This window comes from Pinus tabuliformis, chromosome 5_1, assembly GCF_031772625.1.
Source record: "Pinus tabuliformis cultivar Carrire ecotype Pingquan chromosome 5_1, CPIR1, whole genome shotgun sequence".
Lineage (NCBI taxonomy): Eukaryota > Viridiplantae > Streptophyta > Pinopsida > Pinales > Pinaceae > Pinus > Pinus tabuliformis.
Window position 1 is genome coordinate 764,448,825 of NC_142305.1, and position 22,554 is coordinate 764,471,378.

The 22,554-nt window shown below is 42.3% G+C and overlaps 1 protein-coding gene across 1 annotated transcript in view; it reads right to left on the minus strand.

Moving 5' to 3' along the window:
* Window positions 1-826: 826 nt before the first annotated feature.
* Window positions 827-22,554, minus strand: part of LOC149167159 (DNA (cytosine-5)-methyltransferase DRM2-like) — a 166,312-nt gene continuing 144,584 nt past the window's right edge. Inside the window, exon 7 of the mRNA XM_089430388.1 lies at window positions 827-2,089. Coding sequence (XP_089286514.1) covers window positions 827-2,089 — 1,263 coding nt within the window. The remainder of the gene's footprint in view (window positions 2,090-22,554) is intronic.

A 22,554-nucleotide genomic window follows, 5' to 3' on the forward strand; every position in this document is an offset into this window, starting at 1 on the left:
ACTTCTGACTAAAATCATTTATAACTGGAAAAAGGGTTTTTTTTTTTTTTTAACTTATGGGGTCTGATTGTTCCAAATTAAGGGTTTCCAAAAACTATACAGAGTTATTCATTTCATTTCTAGATTATTATTGACAATGTTAAAGTTAATGCTATAACAAAATCTTTAAAAAGTTAATACCATAACAAAACCTTTAATTATCAAGATCGTTAGTGGTCAAAACTTTCAACTCGCTGATCAAGGCCATTATTACAAATATGGTGTATGAAGACATTATGTTTAAATTATATCTGCCAGTGGGAAAACACAAAATCGTGAAAATCAGCTCTAGTCGTGAAACCCATGATATGCTTCTATCGAAAATATCGATGAAGACTTGAAACCCTGAAAATATCATTTCTATTGCCCACTTCATGAAAATGGCAATTAAAGATGGTAAACCTTGAAGATATTATTTCTATTGCCCACCCCACCAACCTTAATTTTAGGTCATTAAACTTCAATTTTGGCACATTATCCCTGGTACGTCTGAATTTATTTGGGGAAAACAACTACTTTAGCTCTTTATCTCTTATTTATTTGATATGTATAACAGGAATGTGTGAGATACAAAGCAAACAGCATTGCCTGATTCCATCTCTTGATCGTTGAATAAGCAGTTTAAAATCAAGGTCAGTTTCAATATCACACTTGTGCTTAGAATGGGAAACAATTGGATTAATAGAAAACAATGCACGAATAAATAATCCATCGATTTAAAATGTAGTGTGAAATTTGGATTGATTGCCATAAGTAGCAGTAAAATTCCATAATAGCACAGTAAATTTTATGCCATCATGCCTCTGGAGCGCATTATTTGTGTCACCTCATTCCAAATACGAGAAAACTCGTAGAAAACAGCGGAATGTTTCCCTTCTAGTCCATCTCTGCTAAATCTGTTGTTACCAGATAGGTTATTACATGGGCTTCCACCGATGACAAGATCAAAACCTCCTACTGTATCTATTAGCTCCTCCAGTACATCTCTGGTCAAATGTTGAACCTCTTCCTTCTCGATCAGTCTACCAGTTTGGCCTGTTTTCCTCCACCAACTCCTAAGAATAAACCTGTTCTTTCGACATGTTTCCACGGCCACAACGCATTTTAAATTTATTCCAATACGATACAAAGCAACCTCTGCACCACCAATACCAGAAAATAGAGAAAGTACTTTCAGTCCATCAGGATAAAATGGTTTCAGAACAGACAAATGGTATGCAACAGTGTCTGTCTGGAATGCATTACCCAGGCATTGTAAGCGATCAGTTCGAGAATTTGCTCCACGAGTGTGATCCCTTTCAAATCCTAATAAGAGCTCTATCTCATTAGGTTCCAGCGGGGCCATTTGACCTGGACCCACCCAAATCAAATTCAACTTCTTACAGTTTTCAAGAATGTAAGACTGGTCAGCTAATGTTGGGTTTCCATTTGAGGTTTTCATTATAGACCTGAGTTCTTGGCATATGACATCACTACCTCGCCCCGTGCATATGCAATTCAGTTTTTCTCTATCATCCCATGGTGGCCAATACTTCTCTGTATGAGGCAATGCTTCATGAATTGTCATAGGAGGCAGAGGCAAGACCTGAAATCGTCCATCTACAGGAAGGTTGTGAACATAGCCTCTTTGCCTCCTAGAAGCTGAAAAAAATTTAGAATCCACGAACTCCGGCTCTATACTACCCAAATGTCGAGATATTGTCTTCCAAACATCTTTCGGTGCCATGGCCACATTTTCAAAGTAGAAATATGGTGGTCCGCGCATAAATGGCTTTAGCTCCCTAGGACGCCGCCCCACAGGATATAAAGGAACTCCAAACCCAATGAGCCCCTTGGGGGATTGATGACGGAGCATTACATGTTCATTATTCGGTTCAACTTGTTCAAATTGCACCCTGACTTTTTTGTTTTTCAATAGTTTATTCTGTTGCACTCCATGCGCTTTCTTCTCCAATGAGGATGACCCAGCTTTCGAACCATTCCAGTTAACTGTCTGCTTTCGTTTACAAAAAATATTCAAATATACCTCTTCCTCATCTGTCTCCAATCCCTGCACATCAGTAAAGCATAATTTATACTTGGATATTTCAATTAAGCTGACTCTGGCCTCATAAAAAATTCTTGACAACGGGAAAGGTTTGGTATTAAATATTGTGTAATCTGAAAGAAAACTCATACATTTAATACTTAAGGATAGGGCTATGTGATCTTTAACGGCAAAGATATCTCCACCGATTTGATTGTTGTCAAATTTCAAGTAGAAAAAGAGCATCTTTGGGCTGTTCAAACTTAGCCTCTGGTAGACATACTCTTTATTTATAAAAAGGAAGCAGGAAAATGGTACAAAGCAAGAGAAAAGGTTTCAGCTTTGCCAGATGCATAGCAATCTTGAAGAGAGAGTTTTGAAAATATTCAGATTATTCAGTTTGGAAACGAAGAGTTTGCAGGGTTGTATGCTTTCCGATATATTTACAAAATTTAATTTTTGTTGATGAAGTAAACTATCCAATTTCTACTGATAATGCGTCTAATTGGCTTGCACCAAAAACAGGATCGCTTCCTTCCTTCCTGTTTAATTTGTCTTGAATACACAAAACTCTGCCACTCTCTCTATATTGAGTACAAACAAGTCCATCTTTCTCTATTTGTACCAACAGTGCTGTTGAACCCCATAATTGACCTTTCTTTGGTCAATAGTGGATATTATAATTCCATTTCCTTTCTCAGCATTACATACATCCAACATAATAAGAATATGCATATTAGTTCATTCAATGTTTTTCGTAATGTTCAAATCAGTCAATATGGCATATGCAACACTGATCTGAGTTTGGTCTCTGAGGTCGAATCTACAAAGATGCAAAAGCTTGTGAAAGACTTAGGCAGTTGTGAACTGCAAGTGGAACAAGACTGTAGTATGATGGGCTTACAAGTTATTAGAAGGCTGCTAGCTAAAGTTGTGAAGTCTTGAGAAGCTAGCATGAGTGGTTGAGTGCATGGACTTTCATCTAGGGGGTTTTGTGTTAGTTTGTGTAGCTCAGACAAGTTTTCTAGTCTCAAAGGGTGTATATGGGGCTGGATACACAGATGGTATAGTTATCTCCAATACCCAAAATAAAGTTTCTAAGGAAAATTGTCTTAATTAGAATTAATTACCCAGTTTAATTATTTTCCTAAGTCTAACTTAGGAAAAGTGGTTAGTTAATCACGATTAATTGAGACAAGTTGATCTCTCTCTAGTGAGTGAGATCTAGTAAAGTCATTTTTAGGAGTCAAGATGATCTTAGCCATCGATTGTGATTAGATCGTGGTCATTGATTGCTCAACGAGAGATTATAAGATGATATCGATGGGGCTTTTCGAAAAACAACGAATTGCAGTGAAAGCAAGAGCGTAGTGATAGCGTGGAGGACACTAGCGATTGAGATCAATAATGATTGAAGGTCAAGTTGTCGGAGAAAGAATTCTTCACAGCGATTTCCAGTTTCTCAGTGATAATGGGAGATCAATTTTGTCTGCAGAGGTCATGTTTCCCAATAGTGGTGTGGATTCACTGAAGAGGTCGAGTTGTCAAAGGAAGAATGAAATTCCTGGAGAAGGTTGATTTGTAGGAGGGAATTCGATTTTGCCAGTAAAGTTCGATTTTTCAGTGGAGGCCGAGATATTTTGCTAGGAAATGTGAGTTGCCGTAGAGGCCAAATTATTCTACCAGGGTCACATGTATGGATCAGTTTAGGGTTCCAAAGGAGGGCTGAATTGGTTTTGATAATTTGAATTGCTTCCAAGAGGTCAGAAGTTAGAACATCTAGCTGAAGTGAAGAAAATAATTTTTCGGAGGTTTGCTAATTTACGACAAACAATGTATGTAATTTCAATTACAGAATTGCTGAAGAATAATAAAATACTCATCTATAGAACTGGTTTTCCCCACACTGGAGGTTTTCCAGGGACATTTTCCAGTGGAGGCCGAGATATTTTTTCCGGGAAATGCGAGTTGCCAAAGAGGCCAAATTATTCTATCAGGGTCACATGTATGGATCAGTTTATGGTTCCAGAGGAGGGCCGAATTGGTTTTGATAAGTTGAATTGCTTCCATGAGGTCAGATCATTTAGTTGAAGTGAAGAAAATAATTTGTTGGAGGTTTGCTAATTTACGACAAACAATGTATGTAATTTCAATTACAGAATTGCTGAAGAATAATAAAATACTCATCTGTAGAACTGGTTTTGCCCACATTGGGGGTTTTCCAGGGACATTTGTCCAAAAATATCGGTGTCTATGTCATGTCCCTTCCTAAATTATTTTGGAACAAGATTAATTTTTGTATTATGGGGCCAATTTTGGAGCTAGTGGACCCCATTCGATTTTATTAGGAGATTAGACTTAGGAAAAGTTATTTGTGTTGTGGTTAAGTTACACATGGGGGCCACCCTCACTAGGGAAATACGCACTCCCTACTTCAATTTGCATGGAGGTGGTTAAGTGAGGGCCCATGATGGAGGAAGAACTGGAGGGAAAAGTGCTCCACAAAATCTATATAGGGAAGGCAACTCTCCTCATGTCATTCATCTTTTTGGTATATCGATTTCTCTTTCTCTTTGGTTGCTTGAGCTACTTAGCTGAGTCATTCGCTGTTTAGCGCAAGTTCTTCAAGCAAAGAGCTCAACCTTTCTTCGGGGGATTTCGAGTGCCGCCCTAGGAAGGTTTTCTTCATTTCTTCAGGAGGAAGATCTCATTGTGATTTCCAGCAGTGGCATTCACTTCCAGGTGGTGCATATTACTAGAGGACACAGTGAAGAGGAGGGCGAGTTTATTTGTGGTGTCTTGCAGTGGAGTTTGGGTGAGAGATTTTCCAGAGAGGAGGCAAGGGAGGATTGTTGGCATTTGGGAGAGTTTGGGAGTTGGTTGAGCTTATTGCTTTGCAGTGTGACTTTCGCACTTCTTGGGCCAGCGCAGAGGCAACGCTTGGAGCTCACGTGGTAGGTAGAGTATCGGCCCTTGAGGTTGAGCTTTACCGTGGAGGTTAGAGGAAATACTTGGAGTGGTGTTTGCTTCCCTTTCAGAGCTTGGAGGAGGATTTCATGGCCATTCCTTGCAGGCCGTATTCTTGGAGCAGTTTGGAGGGCGTAGGCCATAGAGGAGGCCGAATTTGGGAGGTTGGATTCAGGCCAAACCCTTTCTGGGTTTTTGTGGGTTTTGGCCAAGGAGCGTGGGGCTGAAGTTTCATCATTTTCTGAGCACCAGAGACAAGGTTTCTTGCAGTTCCTTTCCAGCCAGCAGTGCAGTTACTAGGAGACAGCGCAGAGCATTAGAGGAGCAATCATTTTCCAGCATTGAGATTATTGTTTAACACCTGGGTTCTGTCAAGCTTGCCCTTAAGGCAAGCCCAGGTGCATTTTCCATACTATTGTACTTGCTCCATTCCATTAATAAAATGGCTCAGTTGGTTTTGATTTTTGGTGTGTATTGAGTATTTGTTGATCGTTTTATTTTTCTGTGTATAAATTGTATTTGCTTTTGCATATCACTGTTTGTTTAAGTTTGAAACATTACAGTCTATTATTTTGTGTGTGCGCAATATTTTCTCAGTGCTTGTGATTTAATTTTCGTGAAGTTGCAGTAGTGTTTTATTTAGTATTTGCCGCATAAAAATTGTAGTAAGACAAATAATCTAATTCAAATAGGTGAATAATAACTAGTAACTACAACAATATTAAAATTTCACATGGTATTCGAGTAGATTTGAGGGAAGAAGAGGTTCTGCGGAGGCACAGGAAGAGAAAAGAGAGGGTTTACAAAACCCAGTTCGATTTACTTGGATTTTTCTTGTTATTTTTGGGGGTTTGAGATGGCTTCAATTGGTTTATGGGATCAGGACAGATCAAAGGGAGCATCGAACTTTGGCATATGGAAATCCATAATTTTGTTGATCTTGGAGGAGAATGGTCTAAAGAAATATGCGACCATTGTGATTGTTGTACTGGCAGATCCAACACAACTCACTACATACAAGAAGGAAGATGCCAAATCAGGGAGGATAATCCTTGATTGTGTTAAGGACCATATAGTTCCTCATATCACAGAGTTAGACACAACAAAGAAGATGTGAGACACAATTATGAATCTGTACCGGAATGCTACCATGAATAGGAAGCTAATTCTCAAGGAAAAGCTGAGGAACACCTCGATGAACAAGAGTGAAGATGTGTCAAGTTACCTCATTAGGCTTCAACTTGTCAAGGACAAGTTGGATGTTGTTGGAGATAAACCAGATGATAATGAGCTAGTGCAAATAGCCCTAAATGGGTTTACTAAGCAGTGGGATGTCTTCGTTCAAGTTATCAATGGACGAGACACCTTACCAAGTTGGGATCGACTGTGGATTTGATTTCACTCGGGAGGAGCTTAGACTAAGCCTTGTTAGTGGGAACAACAGTATAAGTTAGAAAAGTGAAAATAAACAAGAAATTGTGGCCCTAGTAGGAAAAGGGAAAGCGAAGAAGGGGTCTAGCAAAGGACCGAACCCAAAAGGTGAGAAGAATAAGAAGGACCCTTGTAAGGTCAAATGCTACGACTATCATGAATTCAACCACTATGTCAGCAATTATCTGCGGAGAAAGAAAAGCGAAAAGAAGCAAGCAACAACTTCAACAAGTTTAGATGAGCACTCTAGTAGTATGAAATAGGAATTCATACTTATTACTTGCCTATCTAGCTCGACCTCACAAAGTGTTTGGTATATAGATAGTGGGGCATCATTTCACATGACAAGAGTTAGGGAGTACTACTCCAATTACAAAGAGGAGGAAATCAGATTTCAGATTTAGATGGGGAACAAGTCCAAGTGCAATCCAATTGCAAGAGGGATTGTTTTATTTTAGAGGGAGAATGGCAAGCCGATTCCTATTCATGATCTGTTGCATGTGCCAGGCTTGGGCATGAACTTGATTTCCATATCTATCCTTTAAGATAAAGGGTACAATGTACTCTTTAGATGGGCTTGGAAATCACCCATAGAAATTGGAGTGAGGGGGGGCAAAATTTATAGGTTGCAGATGGATACTCCTAAGGAATTGATTAACAACAATAATCCTAGAGATCAGGGAGAGCTATGACATAGGAGGATGGGCCATATACATCATGGAGCACTCAAATTGCTTCATGAGACCATGACATGTGTTCCGAAGGAGTGCAGAGCATGGTGATGTATGCAGGGGATGTGTTTTGGGGAAGTTTGTGAAAACAACTTTTCCAAGGAGTGACACCAAATCCAAGAGTATTCTTGATCTAGTGCATTTAGATATATGTGGACTGATATTGACGGACTCTCTCAAGGGATTCATGTGGTTTGATGTACAAATTGTTGAAGAATGTAGCTAGTGTCAGTCTTCATAATTGTACTTGAGTCATGATGTAATATATTTGTTAAAAGAGATTTTTTATTATTATTAATTTGACTTATTAAAGCATGGGTTTCATGCTTGGGTCAATGGTTCATAGGTCATAGCACCCAATGTGTGCTTTAGGATTTTGCTTATTGAGTCAAAGTCAAAAGAAAGAAAATTGTTGTGTCAAAGGATCTCCTCCACCAAGTTAGTTCCTCATACGATGACAACCACCTATCGTTCAAGTCGGCCTCCAAACATTGACAAAAGGTGAACAAGTCGGCCTCAAAATCAGTTGACAAGTTGACTGCTTCAAATTGCTCATGTCGGCCCATTAAAGGACACTCCAACAACTATATATAGGAATGTACTCGACCAATTATAAAGGAATACACAGACATCCGAAAATTATAGTGACATAGAGACATCCGAAAATTACAGAGTGACATAAAGACAACCGAAGATTACAGGATAACATGAAGACATCTGAAGTTAAGAATAGAAGACATGAAAGGATATATGAAGGTCTAGCAAGACAAGTCTGTGAGCAAAGTTTTATAATAAGAGAGTCCGAGAACATCTGTTGCAGGGTTGAAGTATTGCAGAGATCAAAAGAATGACTATTGCAGGGATCGAAGATATGCCCATTACAGGTATAAGACTACAGGAGTTGCAGGAAGGAAGAAATTGAGGCTGATTTGGTGGAGGGAATGAGTCTGTAACAAAAGAGTCAAGGTTGTCTCACTTTGATTTGAATCTACTAAAGGAAGGGTTCTTGACTGGGTTTTCCCCTACCTAGAGGTTTTGCCCTGGCTGTGCGCCTATATATTGTGTTCTCTTGTGTTTTTGGCAATTGTCTTGATGATACTAATACAACAACAAAGAAGAAGAAAAATAATTAATCACAAGAAATTGTCAACTAATAGAGAAATCAAACTAAACAATTCTTCCCTCGATTTCTCAACATGGTTTTAGAGCTAAGGACATCAGTATGAGGGCAACTACAAGGTCACAAGGACTTTAAGACAAGGGAGAAAAGCTACCAGAGGATAGTAGAACAAATTATGGGCACATTGATAAGCACTAATTCCAGTGACTAAGCCACAGACCTGAATTAAGGAGGACAAAGAAATTTCATGAATATAACAACTCTGTTTTTTAAAGGACCGAAGTGCTAGATCGATTGTCCATTCAAGGCCGAGTCCCTTAAAAGAAAAAGCGCAGTCATGGGCATAGATTCTATGATCTGAAATCACCATTGAAGTCTGAACACTGTGTCACTTCAAGGTTCCGAAAATTGCAGAAGTCTGTACATACTTGAGGGTAACTAAAAGTAGTGCTTGAAGCCAGCGAAGTAAAGTGTATAGGCTGAAGTTACTGCTACAACAAGAAGAAGCCGAGAACATGTACTATATACAGTAGAAATGAGGCAGTCCTGTAACTTATATACATATATACACAAAGAACCGAAAAGTGGAAGTAAGGCCGACCTTGGAAGTAGAGTCATCCTGAGATCATGTTTACAAATTGAATTCTGGACAGTTAGAACAACTTTTGAACCCTCCTCAATGGTTGTCAACAATTGTTCTAAAGCAAAGAAACACAACAATGGTTATCATTTGAAGGTCATCCTTTGAAGAAGTTACTGACATCTAGGAGAAGTTGTAACAATGATTAGCATCTCTAAGCCATAAGAAGGAATAGTCTCCCAGATAGAAAATCTCTTTGATTGTCCTATAGCAATCAGTGATAAAAGGAGCAACAACATATTATCTCTGAAGTTCTAAAGCAAGAAAATCAAACTACAATAGAAAATCCTATCAGAAGTTGGGTAGAGCAAGGAATCCCTGTTTGAAATCTTCATTCTTGAAGAGCAAGTTAGAAGAGCATGGCATCCAATAGCAGGCCTTATAGCAAATCTTATAACACCTTCTATGATCATGGAAAACAAAGGTATGTTATCATGAGGTATGTATAATATATTTAAGAATCTAACTTGAGATGTTTTAGGATTAGCTGCTTATATGATTCTAAGGTTCGAAAGTTGTTGATATTGGTATTAATATCTAAGACTGTAAATCCTAGATGGCACATGAAAACCTTAGTCATATAGAAACCCTAACCCTAATCACTCATTACTCTTGACTTCTAGGGTTTGTAGGTAATCTAGGATGTAGGATAAACCCTAGTATTGATTTATGAAAAAAAGAGGATAACTTGATTCTTACTAAATCTAGGGTTTGTAATTGGAAACCCTAGGATTCCATCCTCCATTGTTCTATGGAAACCCTAGATTGTCAAATTAATATCATGCTTTTGGTATCACATATTTTGCTTGGTTGTAGTTATTGCAGATATAAAGATTATGGCTAAATTCAGAATGAGCACTTCAAGGTTTGTTAAAGAAACAATTCAAGGTATGTCTTAAACTACAAGTTTTGTCACAAAGTTCTCTTCATAGAAAAAGGTATGTTCATTCTCTTTTAAAATTTGCTTTACATCACTGACAATCGTTATGTCTAGGGTTTTGAATATTAAAGATTCTTGTTAGGGTGATTAATCATTAGATTGAATCTACCCTCATTATATTATCATTCTTGTGGAACCCTAAAAGGGTTCACTATAAAACCCTAACCTAAGGGTATGTCTATATTTATGAAAACCTAGTCTACTTAGGGTTGTTAATGAAGTCAAGAAATCTGATTCTCTTGATGTTTAGAATTTTGATATTGTTATGATGGAAACCCTAGCCCTTTAGGGTTTGCTGTCAATGTCTAAGTTATGAACTTTAGGGTTTGGTAAATTAGGGTTTATAAGCTAAACCTTTGATTAGTCATAGTAAGATCCTAGGAATGAAACCCTAGGTACATAATCATCTGTCTAATCGAAAACCTAGTCTGGTCAAAATTGTTGTATATCTAACTTTGATGTATTAATATTTGTATATTGGGTTCACTTAGTAGATGTTGTTGTGAGATGCTAGTATGAAATCCTAGATATATTCGTGTATGCTAACTTAATTGTTGATACTCATGTTTTGATTTGTAAAATCTAGGGTTTGTAACAAAACCCTCATAGAGATTGATATTCTAGGAGATAATGATATTGTTTCCAATTATGAATTTGCTTTGATGATAAAATCTAGGGTTTGCAACAAACCATAGTCGAGTTTGTCATACAATTCTGAAAGTAATATTGAATCCCTAGATGTATAATACAATGGTTGGATTGCTATTTAATTAAGTTGTCGAAAAAAGGGCTTTGTCTTGACGGTAAAGTCTAGGATTTGTAACAAAAACCCTAGATAGAAATTGAAGATTAGTATGTCTCTTATCGATTATGAACCTAACTAAGCTTAGGTATTTGGTGTCTAAAGTTTGAATGTTTGAATGCTTCCATTATAGTAATATGATTTAGTTAACTTCATGCTTCCGTATATTTGTACTTTGTTGTACATGCTATTAAAGTTTTGCAAGTATAAGATCTTCAAGATATTGAAGAGGTTCGTGATTGAAGATGCTTATGAGCATGATGAAAGGAAGCTATAGGAATGATGATGATCAAGATGACCTTGATAAAGTCATGGAAGGTTGAAGCTTCTCTGATGTTATAAAAGAAGAAATTGTTGATCTCCCTAAGTTAAGAGGGAGCATGGTTAGAAGAAAAGAGTACATCTCCCCAATTGAGAGGGAGGGCATATTATGACAGTGGATACCTTGAAGAAGAAATTGAATAAAGAATGAAAGTACTACAATGTATCTAAAGAAATGAAGGAAGAAAAACTTCTGACCAGTTGCATATAAATAAATTGATATAAGTGGCATTAGGATGATTGAGGACCTTGAAGGTTTGTGCTTACTCGTATGTATATTTGGAAGTTTATTACTGATTGGGATTGTGTTTGTACAAGTAAAATATCTCCATAAGAAGGTTGAACACTCTGGAAGCATACTTGGACAAATGGATATATCTAGTTTGATAGGGAGAGTTGAAGCATCTAATGGTGGATGCTTGAGAGGACATTTGACCTGCCTGTGTTGATGTCTAGATCCTAAAGAGGGAGGGTGGTGTTGGTCTTGGAGCTCTGACCTTGGATACACACCTAAATCCCTAGGTTGATGGTTAGTGAGTAAGTCTGATGGTACCTAGACTGGCTAAAAGCTTGAGTCCATCTTAGTCCCACCCGGATAGATTACCCTAGTCAGGTATCTAGTTCGCAACACTGAGTGTGTTAGAAGTTAGAACTCTTCGTAGTTCACTTCATTTTGAGATCTTCCATGTACCTTCATATATATGTAATTATGAATACCTCCCTAGTTAAGAGGGTGTTGAAGAATGTAACTAGTGTTGGTCTTCATAATTGTACTTGAGTCATGATGTAATATATTTGTCAAAAGAGTTTTTTATTATTATTAATTTGACTTATTAAAGCATGGGTTTCATGCTTGGGTCAATGGTTCATAGGTCATAGTGCCCAATGTGTGCTTTAAGATTTTTCTAATTGAGTCAAAGTCAAAAGAAAGAAAATTGTTTTGTGTCAAAGGATCTCCTCCACCAAGTCAGCTCCTCATATGATGAAAACCACCTATCCTTCAAGTCGACCTCCAAACAATTGACAAAAGGAGAACAAGTTGGCCTTAAAATCAGTTGACAAGGCGACTCCTTCAAATTTCTCATGTCAGCCCATTAAAGGACACTCCAACAACTATATATAGGAATGCACTCAACCAATTACAAAGGCATACACAGACATCTGAAAATTACAGAGTGACATAGAGACATCCGAAAATTACAGAGTGACATAAAGACATCCGAAGATTATAGGATAACATGAAGACATCTAAAGTTAAGAATAGAAGACATGAAGGATATATGAAGGCCTAGCAAGACAAGTCTATGAGCAAAGTTTTATAATAAGAGAGTCCGAGAACATCTGTTGCGGGATTTAAGTATTGCATGGATCAAAAGAATGACTATTGCAGGGATTGAACATATGTCCATTGTTGATTTTTGTAGCATCGGATGTGCTCTAGCCTTGAAACTTTGCAGAGAGGCTATGCCACATGCATTCTCCAAAACCCAGAAATCGTTTATGGAAATTCCACCTAGAGATGATTTAATTAAATAAATTAACTTTTTTAAATGGTTCCCTAAGTCTAAACTTAGGAAATCTGGTTAATTAAAAGGTATTAATTAAATCAAATGTGAATCTTCTAGAAGAAGACCAGGATCAACTCCAAGTTAATCTTAGCCATCGATTATGTTTTAATCCTGGCCGTTGGAGCTCCAACGAGAGATTATAAGAAGGAGTTCGATGTGGTTGGAGAAAGACACTTGAGCAGTTCGATTTTGCTAGAGAATCGATTTCTTGAGTAGCAACTATGAGTTGCCAAAAGTGATTCAGTAAAGTCGAAGCAGTGAGAGAGGGGCAGGGATAGTAGACCGGAGGAATTTTTCCAGATCCGGGGAGTGCAAGGCAGAGAAGGCAAAGAGAAGTTCAGTGAGGCAGCGCAGTGCCATGTAGAGGCAGCACAAAGCTTCAGAGGGAGTTCGAATTCCAGTTGGGAGAGACGAGATTCAGTGCTAGAAGTCGGGGTGTGAGACCGGAGGGCTAGGAGGTCGAATTTCCAGACAACAAGAGGTTAGCAGAGGGATTGACGCAGAGCCTAGCCAGTGTGACGCAAATCTGCGTAGGGTTGATGCAGAAGCTGCGCACAGGCAGCGTGGAGCCAGTCAACAAGTCCCTGATTAGAGTCGGATCTCCCGGATCAGTGTGAGATTCTTCTCACTAACGTTTTGCCAATATTTCTCTGTATCAGATAGCCAATTTGGGCATCCAATGATTTGTACTCAAATTTACTATTGCATAATAATTAAAACCCTTAGCTGCTGCACCGGTTTTCCCAAGTTGGGTTTTTCCGGGACATTGTCCAAAAACAACTGTGTATATGTGTGTGTTTATTTCTCTCCAGTGCAGTATTTATTCTTCCGCAATATTTTATTTTGTGTAGGTTGCAATGTATGTCTTTTAGTATTTGCCGTACAAAACTGCGAGTAACTTGTTCAAGTAATTTAACAAGTGAAATATAATCAGTTTGCTGCAGTAGGAATCGATCGGGAACCGATTCCTCACATGGTATCAGAGCACAAATCGTGAGCAGGAGAGCTCAAAGCAGAAAGGAAGAGGGAGTTCGAATTTACTGCATAGGCAGTGATTGGAAACCCCAGAAGGCAGTGCAGTCCTCGGGCCAAAGAGGTTGAAGTTTTGAGTGAGATCGATTTCTCTGAGTGAGTCGATAGAGAAATTCAATTCTCCAGATCAAAGCTTTCCAGAGGCAGAAGGAAGCAATGTTGTTTCCTTGCAGAGTAGATCTTCAGCTGGGACGCAGATATTTTGCAATAGTTGCTGGCAGAATAGCATCAAAGGGAGAGAATAGCACATACTGAGGGAATTTCTTCCTCAGAGGACTTCCAGCCAAGAAGTCTGAATTTTTCTAGCAGAGCAGCAGTAGTTGTGTGCGAGATTTCTCACACCAGAAGGGAGTGCGAATAGTTGGGTAGTAGCTATGCAGAGAAGAAGAGGGAGCAGTTCGACCTTTTTTTTGGAGAGATGGCATCAGCAGGATTGAGAGATCAAGATCAGTTGGACGAAGCCTCCAACTATGTGATCTGGAAGGCCAAGATTTCCTACCTTCTAGATGAGCATGATCTCAAGATGTATGTCAATAGTGTGGTAGTTGTGCCTGTCGATGCAGATCCACTTAAGAAGTACAAGGCTGAGATGGCGAAGACTAAGAGGATCATTCTCGACAGGGTTCAAGATCATGTAGTATCCCATATAGCCGACAAGGATACTACCTGGCAGATGTGGGAAGCCTTAGCCATGCTATACGAAGGATCTTCCGAGCAACGAAAGATGTACTTAGAAGAGAAGTTGAGATGCACGAGGATGCAGAAAGGGGAGCGAATAGACCCCTTCCTTAAGAGGCTTCAAGAAGTCCGGGATCAACTGGCTTCAGTAGGGTCAGGGCCCCAACCTACAGAGTTTGTTCGATTAACACTGAATAGCGTTTCTAAAGATTGACAAGTGTTTGTCCAGAGCATCCTAGGCAGAGAACACCTGCCAGATTGGGAATGTGTATGGGTTGATCTGCAACAAGAGGAGATGAGGTGTGATCTTGTGAAGGCCACAATGTCATGTCCCTTCCCAAACAAATTTGTCATGTCTCTTCACAATCTTGCATAAATTTTGATAAGTAAAAGAACCCAAGAATTTTTTACTTAGGAACATAGGAGAAAGGAAGGCTGAATTAGATTGCTAGTGGAAGGTGGGGACCACCCACGTGGGAAAACGCACTTGGGCACTTGGGCAATTCGAATTGCCTTGGAGGGGAATCAAATGGCTTGGAGAGGGGCCCACATGAGGGAAGGAAGGCCCACGAAGATATAAGGAGGAAGAGCTCCTCAATTGAGGTATTCATTTGCACATCGAATTTACTTGTGTTGCTCGAGCTGCTTAGCCGAGTTACCTGGCTGTTTAGCATCGAGTTTCTCAAGCGGGAGACTCAACCTTTCCTTCGGGGGACTTCGAGTGCCACCCTAGGAAGGAATTTCACACTACCTTGAGGAGAACCGAAGGAGATTTGTGGCCATACCACTCAGCCTTCGAACCAATAAAGCGTATTTCTGGAACACGCAGAAGGGGAAACACGCAAAGGTGATTGGGAGTTCATCCGGGCAGCACTTACTGGGAAAGTTTGGAGAGTTGGAGTATAACAGAGGATCAGCCTTTGGGAGGAGTTTGGGAGTAGGAGGTTGCTGCATTTGGGCAGCTCGACTTACAACTTTGGTGGACTGCGCAGAGGGCCATTCTGGGGCTCACGTGGGAGTTGGTGGAGAGAGCTACGGAGCTGGGGTCAGTTGAGAGAAGGGAGGAAAGCCATAGGGGATAACATCTCAGTGTTTGGGGCAGATTTGGAGGGCCTTCCCAGCCAATTCCAGACAGACCGAGATTGCCAGCGTGAGGAGGACGTGGTCCTTGGAGGTCGATTTTCAGGGGTCTGAACTAGGCCAAACCCTTCCTGGGTTTTGGTGGGTTTTTGTTGAGGAGCCGAGAGCTGAAGTTGCAGAATTTTCTGAGCATAGGAAGTAGGGTTTCCAGCACATCCTTTCCAGCAGGCAGCGTAGTTTTCTGGGCAGCGTAGATCACCTCTGGAGCAGCAGTTGGGCAACTCTAGGATCATCATTTGCTCACCTGGGTTTTGTCACGCTTGTCCTTGGAGACAAGCCCAGGTGCACCATTCCATCACTATTGTATTTGCCCCAGAAAGATTTAATAAAATGGCTCAGATGTTCTCTATTTCCAGTGCTTTCATGGGTGTTTATTGATTGTATCTCATTTCTGGATGTTGGTTTGTCTATTTGCTTTGTGTATCACTGAATTTCCTAGTTAGGAACATTACAGTGGTATCAGAGCCCAGATCTTGGCTCAACCGTGGGGAGTTTCTCCTATGAGTGAAGGGAACGACAAAATATTACATACACGAGGCAGAGGTACCAAAGCAGAGAAAGAGAGTTGGAGATCACTCCAGACACGGAGGATAGGGGAAAGGCAGTAGTAGTAGAGGACATGGGAGAGCCCAAGAGCAGGGAGGAGATGGCCTTTGATAGCCTCTTGAAGGCTCTGAATGATTTAGCAAAGGGTCAGAAGGAAATGCTAGAGGAGATCAAAACGCAGAACCGAGAGAGAAGCACTCCTAGGGGGTTTCTATTTGGAGAGACTTCGGGGGCCTCTCAACAATTCGACCATCCTTCACCCGCGGCACAACCTCCATCAGCGAGTGGGCCAACTCAAGCTACACTGCCCTCTTTCGTGCCTTTGGCACAGAATGAACCAATAGGGGTCGAAGATCCTTCACAGATGGGAGAGCACTTCAAGGAATGGCAGTCCATGGGAGCAGACTTCACGGAAGCACTCTCTTTCAGAGATTTATGCAAGCTCAAGGGCTATGGAGGACACGGCACGCAGAGCTATGAGTTGCAGCGAACTATAGGGAGAATGTACTTCCCCACATATGATGGCACTGCCAAGTGCACTACTCGGGCTTGGGTTGAGAAGATGGACACTTATTTCCAGCTCAACCGGATGACAGAGATGGAGGCCATTTAGATGGCCACACTGCACTTGGAAGGGGAAGCCCACGACTGGTGGTTTCTTGGCTTGGATACCTTGGGGCATGCCAATGGGACTTCATATGAGGATTTCACCAAGAAGGTGGTGGAGCATTTTGACCAGAGGGATCCGAAGGCTCACTTCAGGGAGCTAACCCAACTCCAACAAACAGGTAACCCAGAGCAATACATATTGGAGTTCTTGAGAGTCTCAGTGATGGTGTCAGACCTATCAGATGCTCAGAGGGTGTACACTTTCATAGAGGGCCTACTCGAGCCCCTGCATGGACTGGTGAAGTCACGCAGACCCTCCACACTGCAGGAAGCAATTACATGTGCTAGAGATTTACAGGGGGCCATCCCCAAGTCACAAGCACCCTTTCCTGCACGTACTCCCTACCCCCAGAAGGGGAGTGATACTAGACCACCACCATAGAGAGCAGCCCAGGGGTGGGGGAAGCTGGATGATGAGACGCGGAGGGACCTCAGGAGGAGGAAGTTGTGCTTTACTTGTCGGGAGCCTTGGGCACCAGGCCATCAGTGCACAACTAGCAAAGCCCACTACATCGAGGTCTTCTCAGATAGTGATCAGGAGGACGAGGTGGAGCCAGAGTGTGGTGTGGGAGATGGTGAGAGTCCAGCAGAGAGGGGACCACCACCACCACCTCCACAGGGAGGGGCATCCTTTGCTCCATCCGAGGGAGTCCTTGCTTCTTTATGCGGGGTCCCCAAATTTCTGACATTGAGGATTAGAGGTACGATACAGGGGCAACGGGTTTCAGTCTTAGTTGACAGTGGGGCTACCCACAACTTCATAGATGCCCAGTTGGTTCAGAGGAGGGGCCTCACCACGACCGAGTTTGAGGGATTTTCAGTCCTGGTGCTGAGTGACCAGACCATGCAGTGCACTCAGTATGTGCTCGCCTTGACGGTGACCATGGGGAACTACTCCATGATAGACCATTTCTTTGTGGTTGATGTGTCAGACACCAACGTGGTAATGGGTATCTAATGGTTTTACTCCCTTGGACGAGTTACGACTGATTAGAAGAAGCTGGAGATGGAGTTCACCGACCCAGATGGCAAGTTGGTGGTCCTCATAGGCATGCATTCGTACCCAGTGCATAGGATGGAGGTAGATCTGCGACATGGAGACATAGCGTGGGAAATAGAGTTGAGGGTTTTAGAGGTTGGGGTACAAGCCCAGTCACCACCTCCAGACATACAGGCCTTACTAGACAGGTACTTAGTGGTATTTGGAGATATTCCACTAGGGTAGCCACCAGACAAGGGATTTGAGCACACCATCGAGTTGGAGCCGAGTGTGCAAGCAATGATTACCACCCCTTATAGGCACCCTAAGGCCTATAAGGACAAGACTGAGCGGGCCATCAAAGAGTTGTTGGCGTTGGGCCACATCAAGCCAAGTTTCAGTCCCTTTGCTTCTTCAGTGGTGTTGGTGAAGAACAAGGATGGAACCTTGCACATGTGCATTGACTACCGAGCGCTCAACAGGAAGAGTCGAAGACATTGAAGAACCGATACCCCATTTCTCGCATCGATGAGTTGATGGATGAGCTTAGAGGAGTCAAGTACTTCTCTAAGATGGATCTGCGTTCGAGGTACCATCAGATCAGGGTGAGGGATTAAGACACCCCTAAGACAACTTTTTGATGCCATTATGGGCACTATGAGTTTCTGGTCATGTCCTTTGGGTTGACCAATGCCCCGGCTAGCTTTCAGTCGTGTATGAACCATGTGTTCCAGAGGCAGTTGAGGAGGTTTGTATTGGTGTTTTTTGATGACATACTGATATACAACAAAAATTGGGAGGAGCATCTCCAACACTTGGAGGAGGTGTTGCATATTTTGGAGGAACAACAGTTCTATGCCAAGCTGTCCAAGTGTGAGTTTGGCCTAACCGAGATGCTCTACTTGGGGCATATCATTGGCGCAGATGGGGTGAAGGTCCATGAGGAGAAAATATGAGCTATCCGTGATTGGCTGGTACCCAGAGATGTGACAACGCTGAGGGGCTTCTTGGGCATCTGCACGTATTACCAGAAGTTTGTCAAGGGGTTTTCGCAGTTAGCAGCTCCTCTCACAGATTTGACTAAGAAAGGGGCTTTCGCATGGACAGATGGGGCACAATTAGCTTTTGACTGCCTCAAGGAGGTGATGAGCAGTTGTCCAGTATTGGCACTTTCGGACTTCTCCCAACCCTTCACCGTGGAGTGTGATGCATCCGGGGAGGGAATCGGGGCAATATTATCTCAGGATGGGCACCCCATTGCTTTCGAGAGTCAGAAGCTCTTACCCCATGAGAGGTCATATTCTATATATGACAAGGAGATGTTGGCCATCATGCATGCCTTGGCCAAATTTCGACAGTATTTGGTGGGTAACAGATTTCGAGTGAAGACTGATCACAACAATGTTCGTCACTTCATGGGGCAGTAGGGCCTCAACGACAGACAACAAAGATGGGTCAGCAAGGTGCAGGCCTATGATTTTGACAGAGTATGTGCCGGGGAAACAAAATGTGTTGGTCGATGCCCTATCCAGGATACCCACAAGCCTCTCACTCATGAGCATTTGCCATGATTGGAAGACCCAACTGTTGGTTGAGTATTCTAAAGACAGGAGGGCATGCGAGATTCTGGAGGGGACCCACGCAGATGAGCGCTACTAGGTGATGGACGAGGTCATCTACTACAAGGGGCGCATATTTTTGGTTCCCAACTCGCAGTTGAGGGAGAGAGTGCTTCAAGTAGCACATAACTCGCCATTGTTAGGGCATCATGGGTTCAGAAAAGCATACATGGCAGTCAGGGAGCGTTTCACATGGAAGGGCCTCAAGGGGGACGTGTTGAGGCATGTACAAGAGTGTGAGGTGTTGATTTTTGGTAGCATAGGATGTCCTCTAGCCATGAAACTTGGTGCAGAGGCTAAGGCACGTAAGATATCCAAGACCCACAAATGGTTTGGGGAAATTCCACCCGGTTGGAGAGATACTAAAATAATTAATATTTTTAATGGGGTTCCAAAGTCTAAACTTAGGAAAATTAAAATATTAATGGGTATTAATATAAAACTAGGTGAGAATGTTCTAAATGACATGGATCAAGCCAAATCTAATCTTAGCTGTTGATTAAGGACTTAATCTCAGCTATTGAAGACTCAACAGGAAAAGTATAAGAGGAGGCTTGAGGGTCAGTTGGAGACACACCAAGTTGATCAGTCAATTCGATTTTCTGGAGCGAGGCTTGCTGAGAAAATTCGAGCTAGTGGTCTGTTGCAGCGAGGGGCAGTGAGTACATAGCAGAGAGGTAGGGATAGTGCCATAGGGTCAGTGCAATGACCGAAGAGGCTGACGCAGAGGTAGCATGAGCTATGCAAAGGTAGCTGGGGTTTGTGCAAAGGCTAAGGGGCTTGCGTTGGTGACGTAGAGGGCTAGAGAGCTGACGCAGAGAGATAGGAGGCTGATGCAGAGGCTTCAGGAGCTGAGTTGAAGCTAGCAGGGCTGACGCAGGGCCAAGAGGAAGCGCCAGAAGGATTTTAGTGGGGTAGACTAGAGCTGAGAGGCTGAATATCTGTCTCCGAGAAGAGGTATTACTGTTGTGTAACAATCTTTGTTGGGTGATCCATTTCTGGCACCCTATTTGTACTCAAGAATCTGCATAATAATAAAACCCTCAGAACTGCTGCACCGGTTTTCCGCATTGAATTTTTTCGGGGACGATTGTCCAAAAATAATAGTGTCCCTTGTGCATTTGTCTCAATATTTCAGTTGCTGATTTGTATATCAGTTAAGGCTGCATTTGTGTTTATTTCAGTATTTATATTTCTATAAATAACATGTTAATGGAGTAAACAAGTAGGAGAAACTAAACCAGAAAATGCAGTAGGGATTTCTAACGTGTCAGACTTAGAAATTTCAACATGGTATCAGAGGGTTGCAGATCACAGGAGGACTGAAGGCATCAACAATATCGGAAATTTGCAGCAGTAGCAGCTGTCCCGAGAGACAGAGCTGCTCCTAAGCAGAAGGCAACAGAGAAGAAGTGACGCAGAGGGCCTGCGTCATCATTTCGAGCCAAGGAGAGGGCCAGCACAAAGGCAGAGAGAGGCAGAAGAGGCTCACGAAGAGCCACGTCATCCTACTCAGCCAGGTAGGATTGACGCAGTTGGCCAGAGGAGCGATTCAGCATTCGTCGGGATTCATAGAACTGGAAGGCTTAGATTCTTCAGTTACCGGGGCCTAGGGAGCTGTGGGAAAATTGTGGTTGGGAAGCTGGTGGGGTGTTGTTTTTGTCGAAGCAGAACAGTACCTAACGGGATAGAACCAAGGTAGAGGGAGTCGCTACCTTGACGGATTTCTAGCCAAGAAATCAGGACTTAGAGGGAGATTTCCAGGAGGGAAGTTGAAACTCAAAGGGAGTCCATAAGAGGAGCGGAAATGGCAGTGAACGCGCTAAGGGATCAAGACAGGTTGGACGGTGCTTCCAACTTTATCACCTGGAAGGCCAGGATCCTGGCAGTCCTGGATCGACATCGCATCAAGAACTTTGCGTTGAGACCCATGGCTATCCTGGTCGACCCAACTGAGAATGAGAAGTATGAGGATGCAATGGAGAGGGTGAAGTGCATGATCCTTGATGGGGTCAAGGATCATGTCTTACCAAATATTGCTGAAAAGAACACAACAAAGGAGATGTGGGATACTTTGAAGACATTGTATCAAGGCTCTTTCGTGTAGCGGAAGATGCTATTGGAAAATCAGCTGCAGTCGTATCAGATGCAGAAGGGAGAGCAGATAGATCTGTTCCTCCTCAGATTGCAGGAGATTCATGACCAACTTACTTCCGTAGGGTCTACACCGGATCTGGAATTCATGGTGAGGACAACTCTGAATGCAGTCTCCGAGGAGTGGGAGACATTTGTCCAAAGTATTTTGGGCAGGGCTACTCTTCTAGGTTGGGAGGAGATGTGGGCAGCTCTTTGCCAAGAAGAGATCAGACGGTTGACCAAGGCGGGGAGTAGTGGCAAGGGAGGTCGAATCAAGAAAGAGGAGGAGGAGGATGCGGCTCTAGCATCTGCAGGACAACAGGGGAAGAGGAAGAAGAAGGATATCTCCAAGGTGAAGTGCTTCCATTGTGGGGAGCTAGGACATTATGCATCCCAGTGTCCTAGGAAGAAAAACAAGGGAGAGGCTTCCGACTCCAAGGCAGCTCCAACTAAGGCGGAGAAAGAAGTCGAGACTGATGACGACTGTGCCATGAGTGCTCATGCACCTCTAGAGAAGAGGTGGGGAGACATCGAGTTGTAGTCAGGAGGACTACATACTAGGGGCAGGATCCTTGAGGTGCCCAAACTCTTGGATCATATCTGGCTACGGGAGCCCTTAATGACGATAGCAGGATGACAAAGGTCTAGTGGAGCAGCAAGGAAGTGCTTGGGTGCAGAAATCTGAGGCAGCGTAGTGGAGGTTGCAGCAGTGCGAGAGGCACAAAAGTGTATGCAGCAGTGTAGTGGCAGCAGAGGGAGCACAGGATAGCAACAGAGGCAGCTTCAATTTCATGAGGCTTCCAGACTGACCGGGATGTCAGTATTTGGGTAGATTAGTTACTTACTTCTCGGTAACTGAGTTGCAGTGCAACAGTTGGCAATGGCAATGCTAGGGGCAGCATGGGTAGCATATTGAGAGGGAGCTGCAGTACAAATGTAGCAGTGGCAGTGGCAGTGTCATGGGTAGTAGTACAAGAAGCAGTGGTGCAAATGATGTGGGGCAACATGCCAAGCATCAACACAGGTACCAGTGCAGAAGGATTAGTGTGATGTTTCAGTGGTGGAGCATTACTAGAGTACATTCCTCGCTAAGAGGGAGTGTTGATTTTTGGTAGCATCGGATGTGCTCTAGCCATGAAAATTGGTGGAGAGGCCAAGACACATAAGATC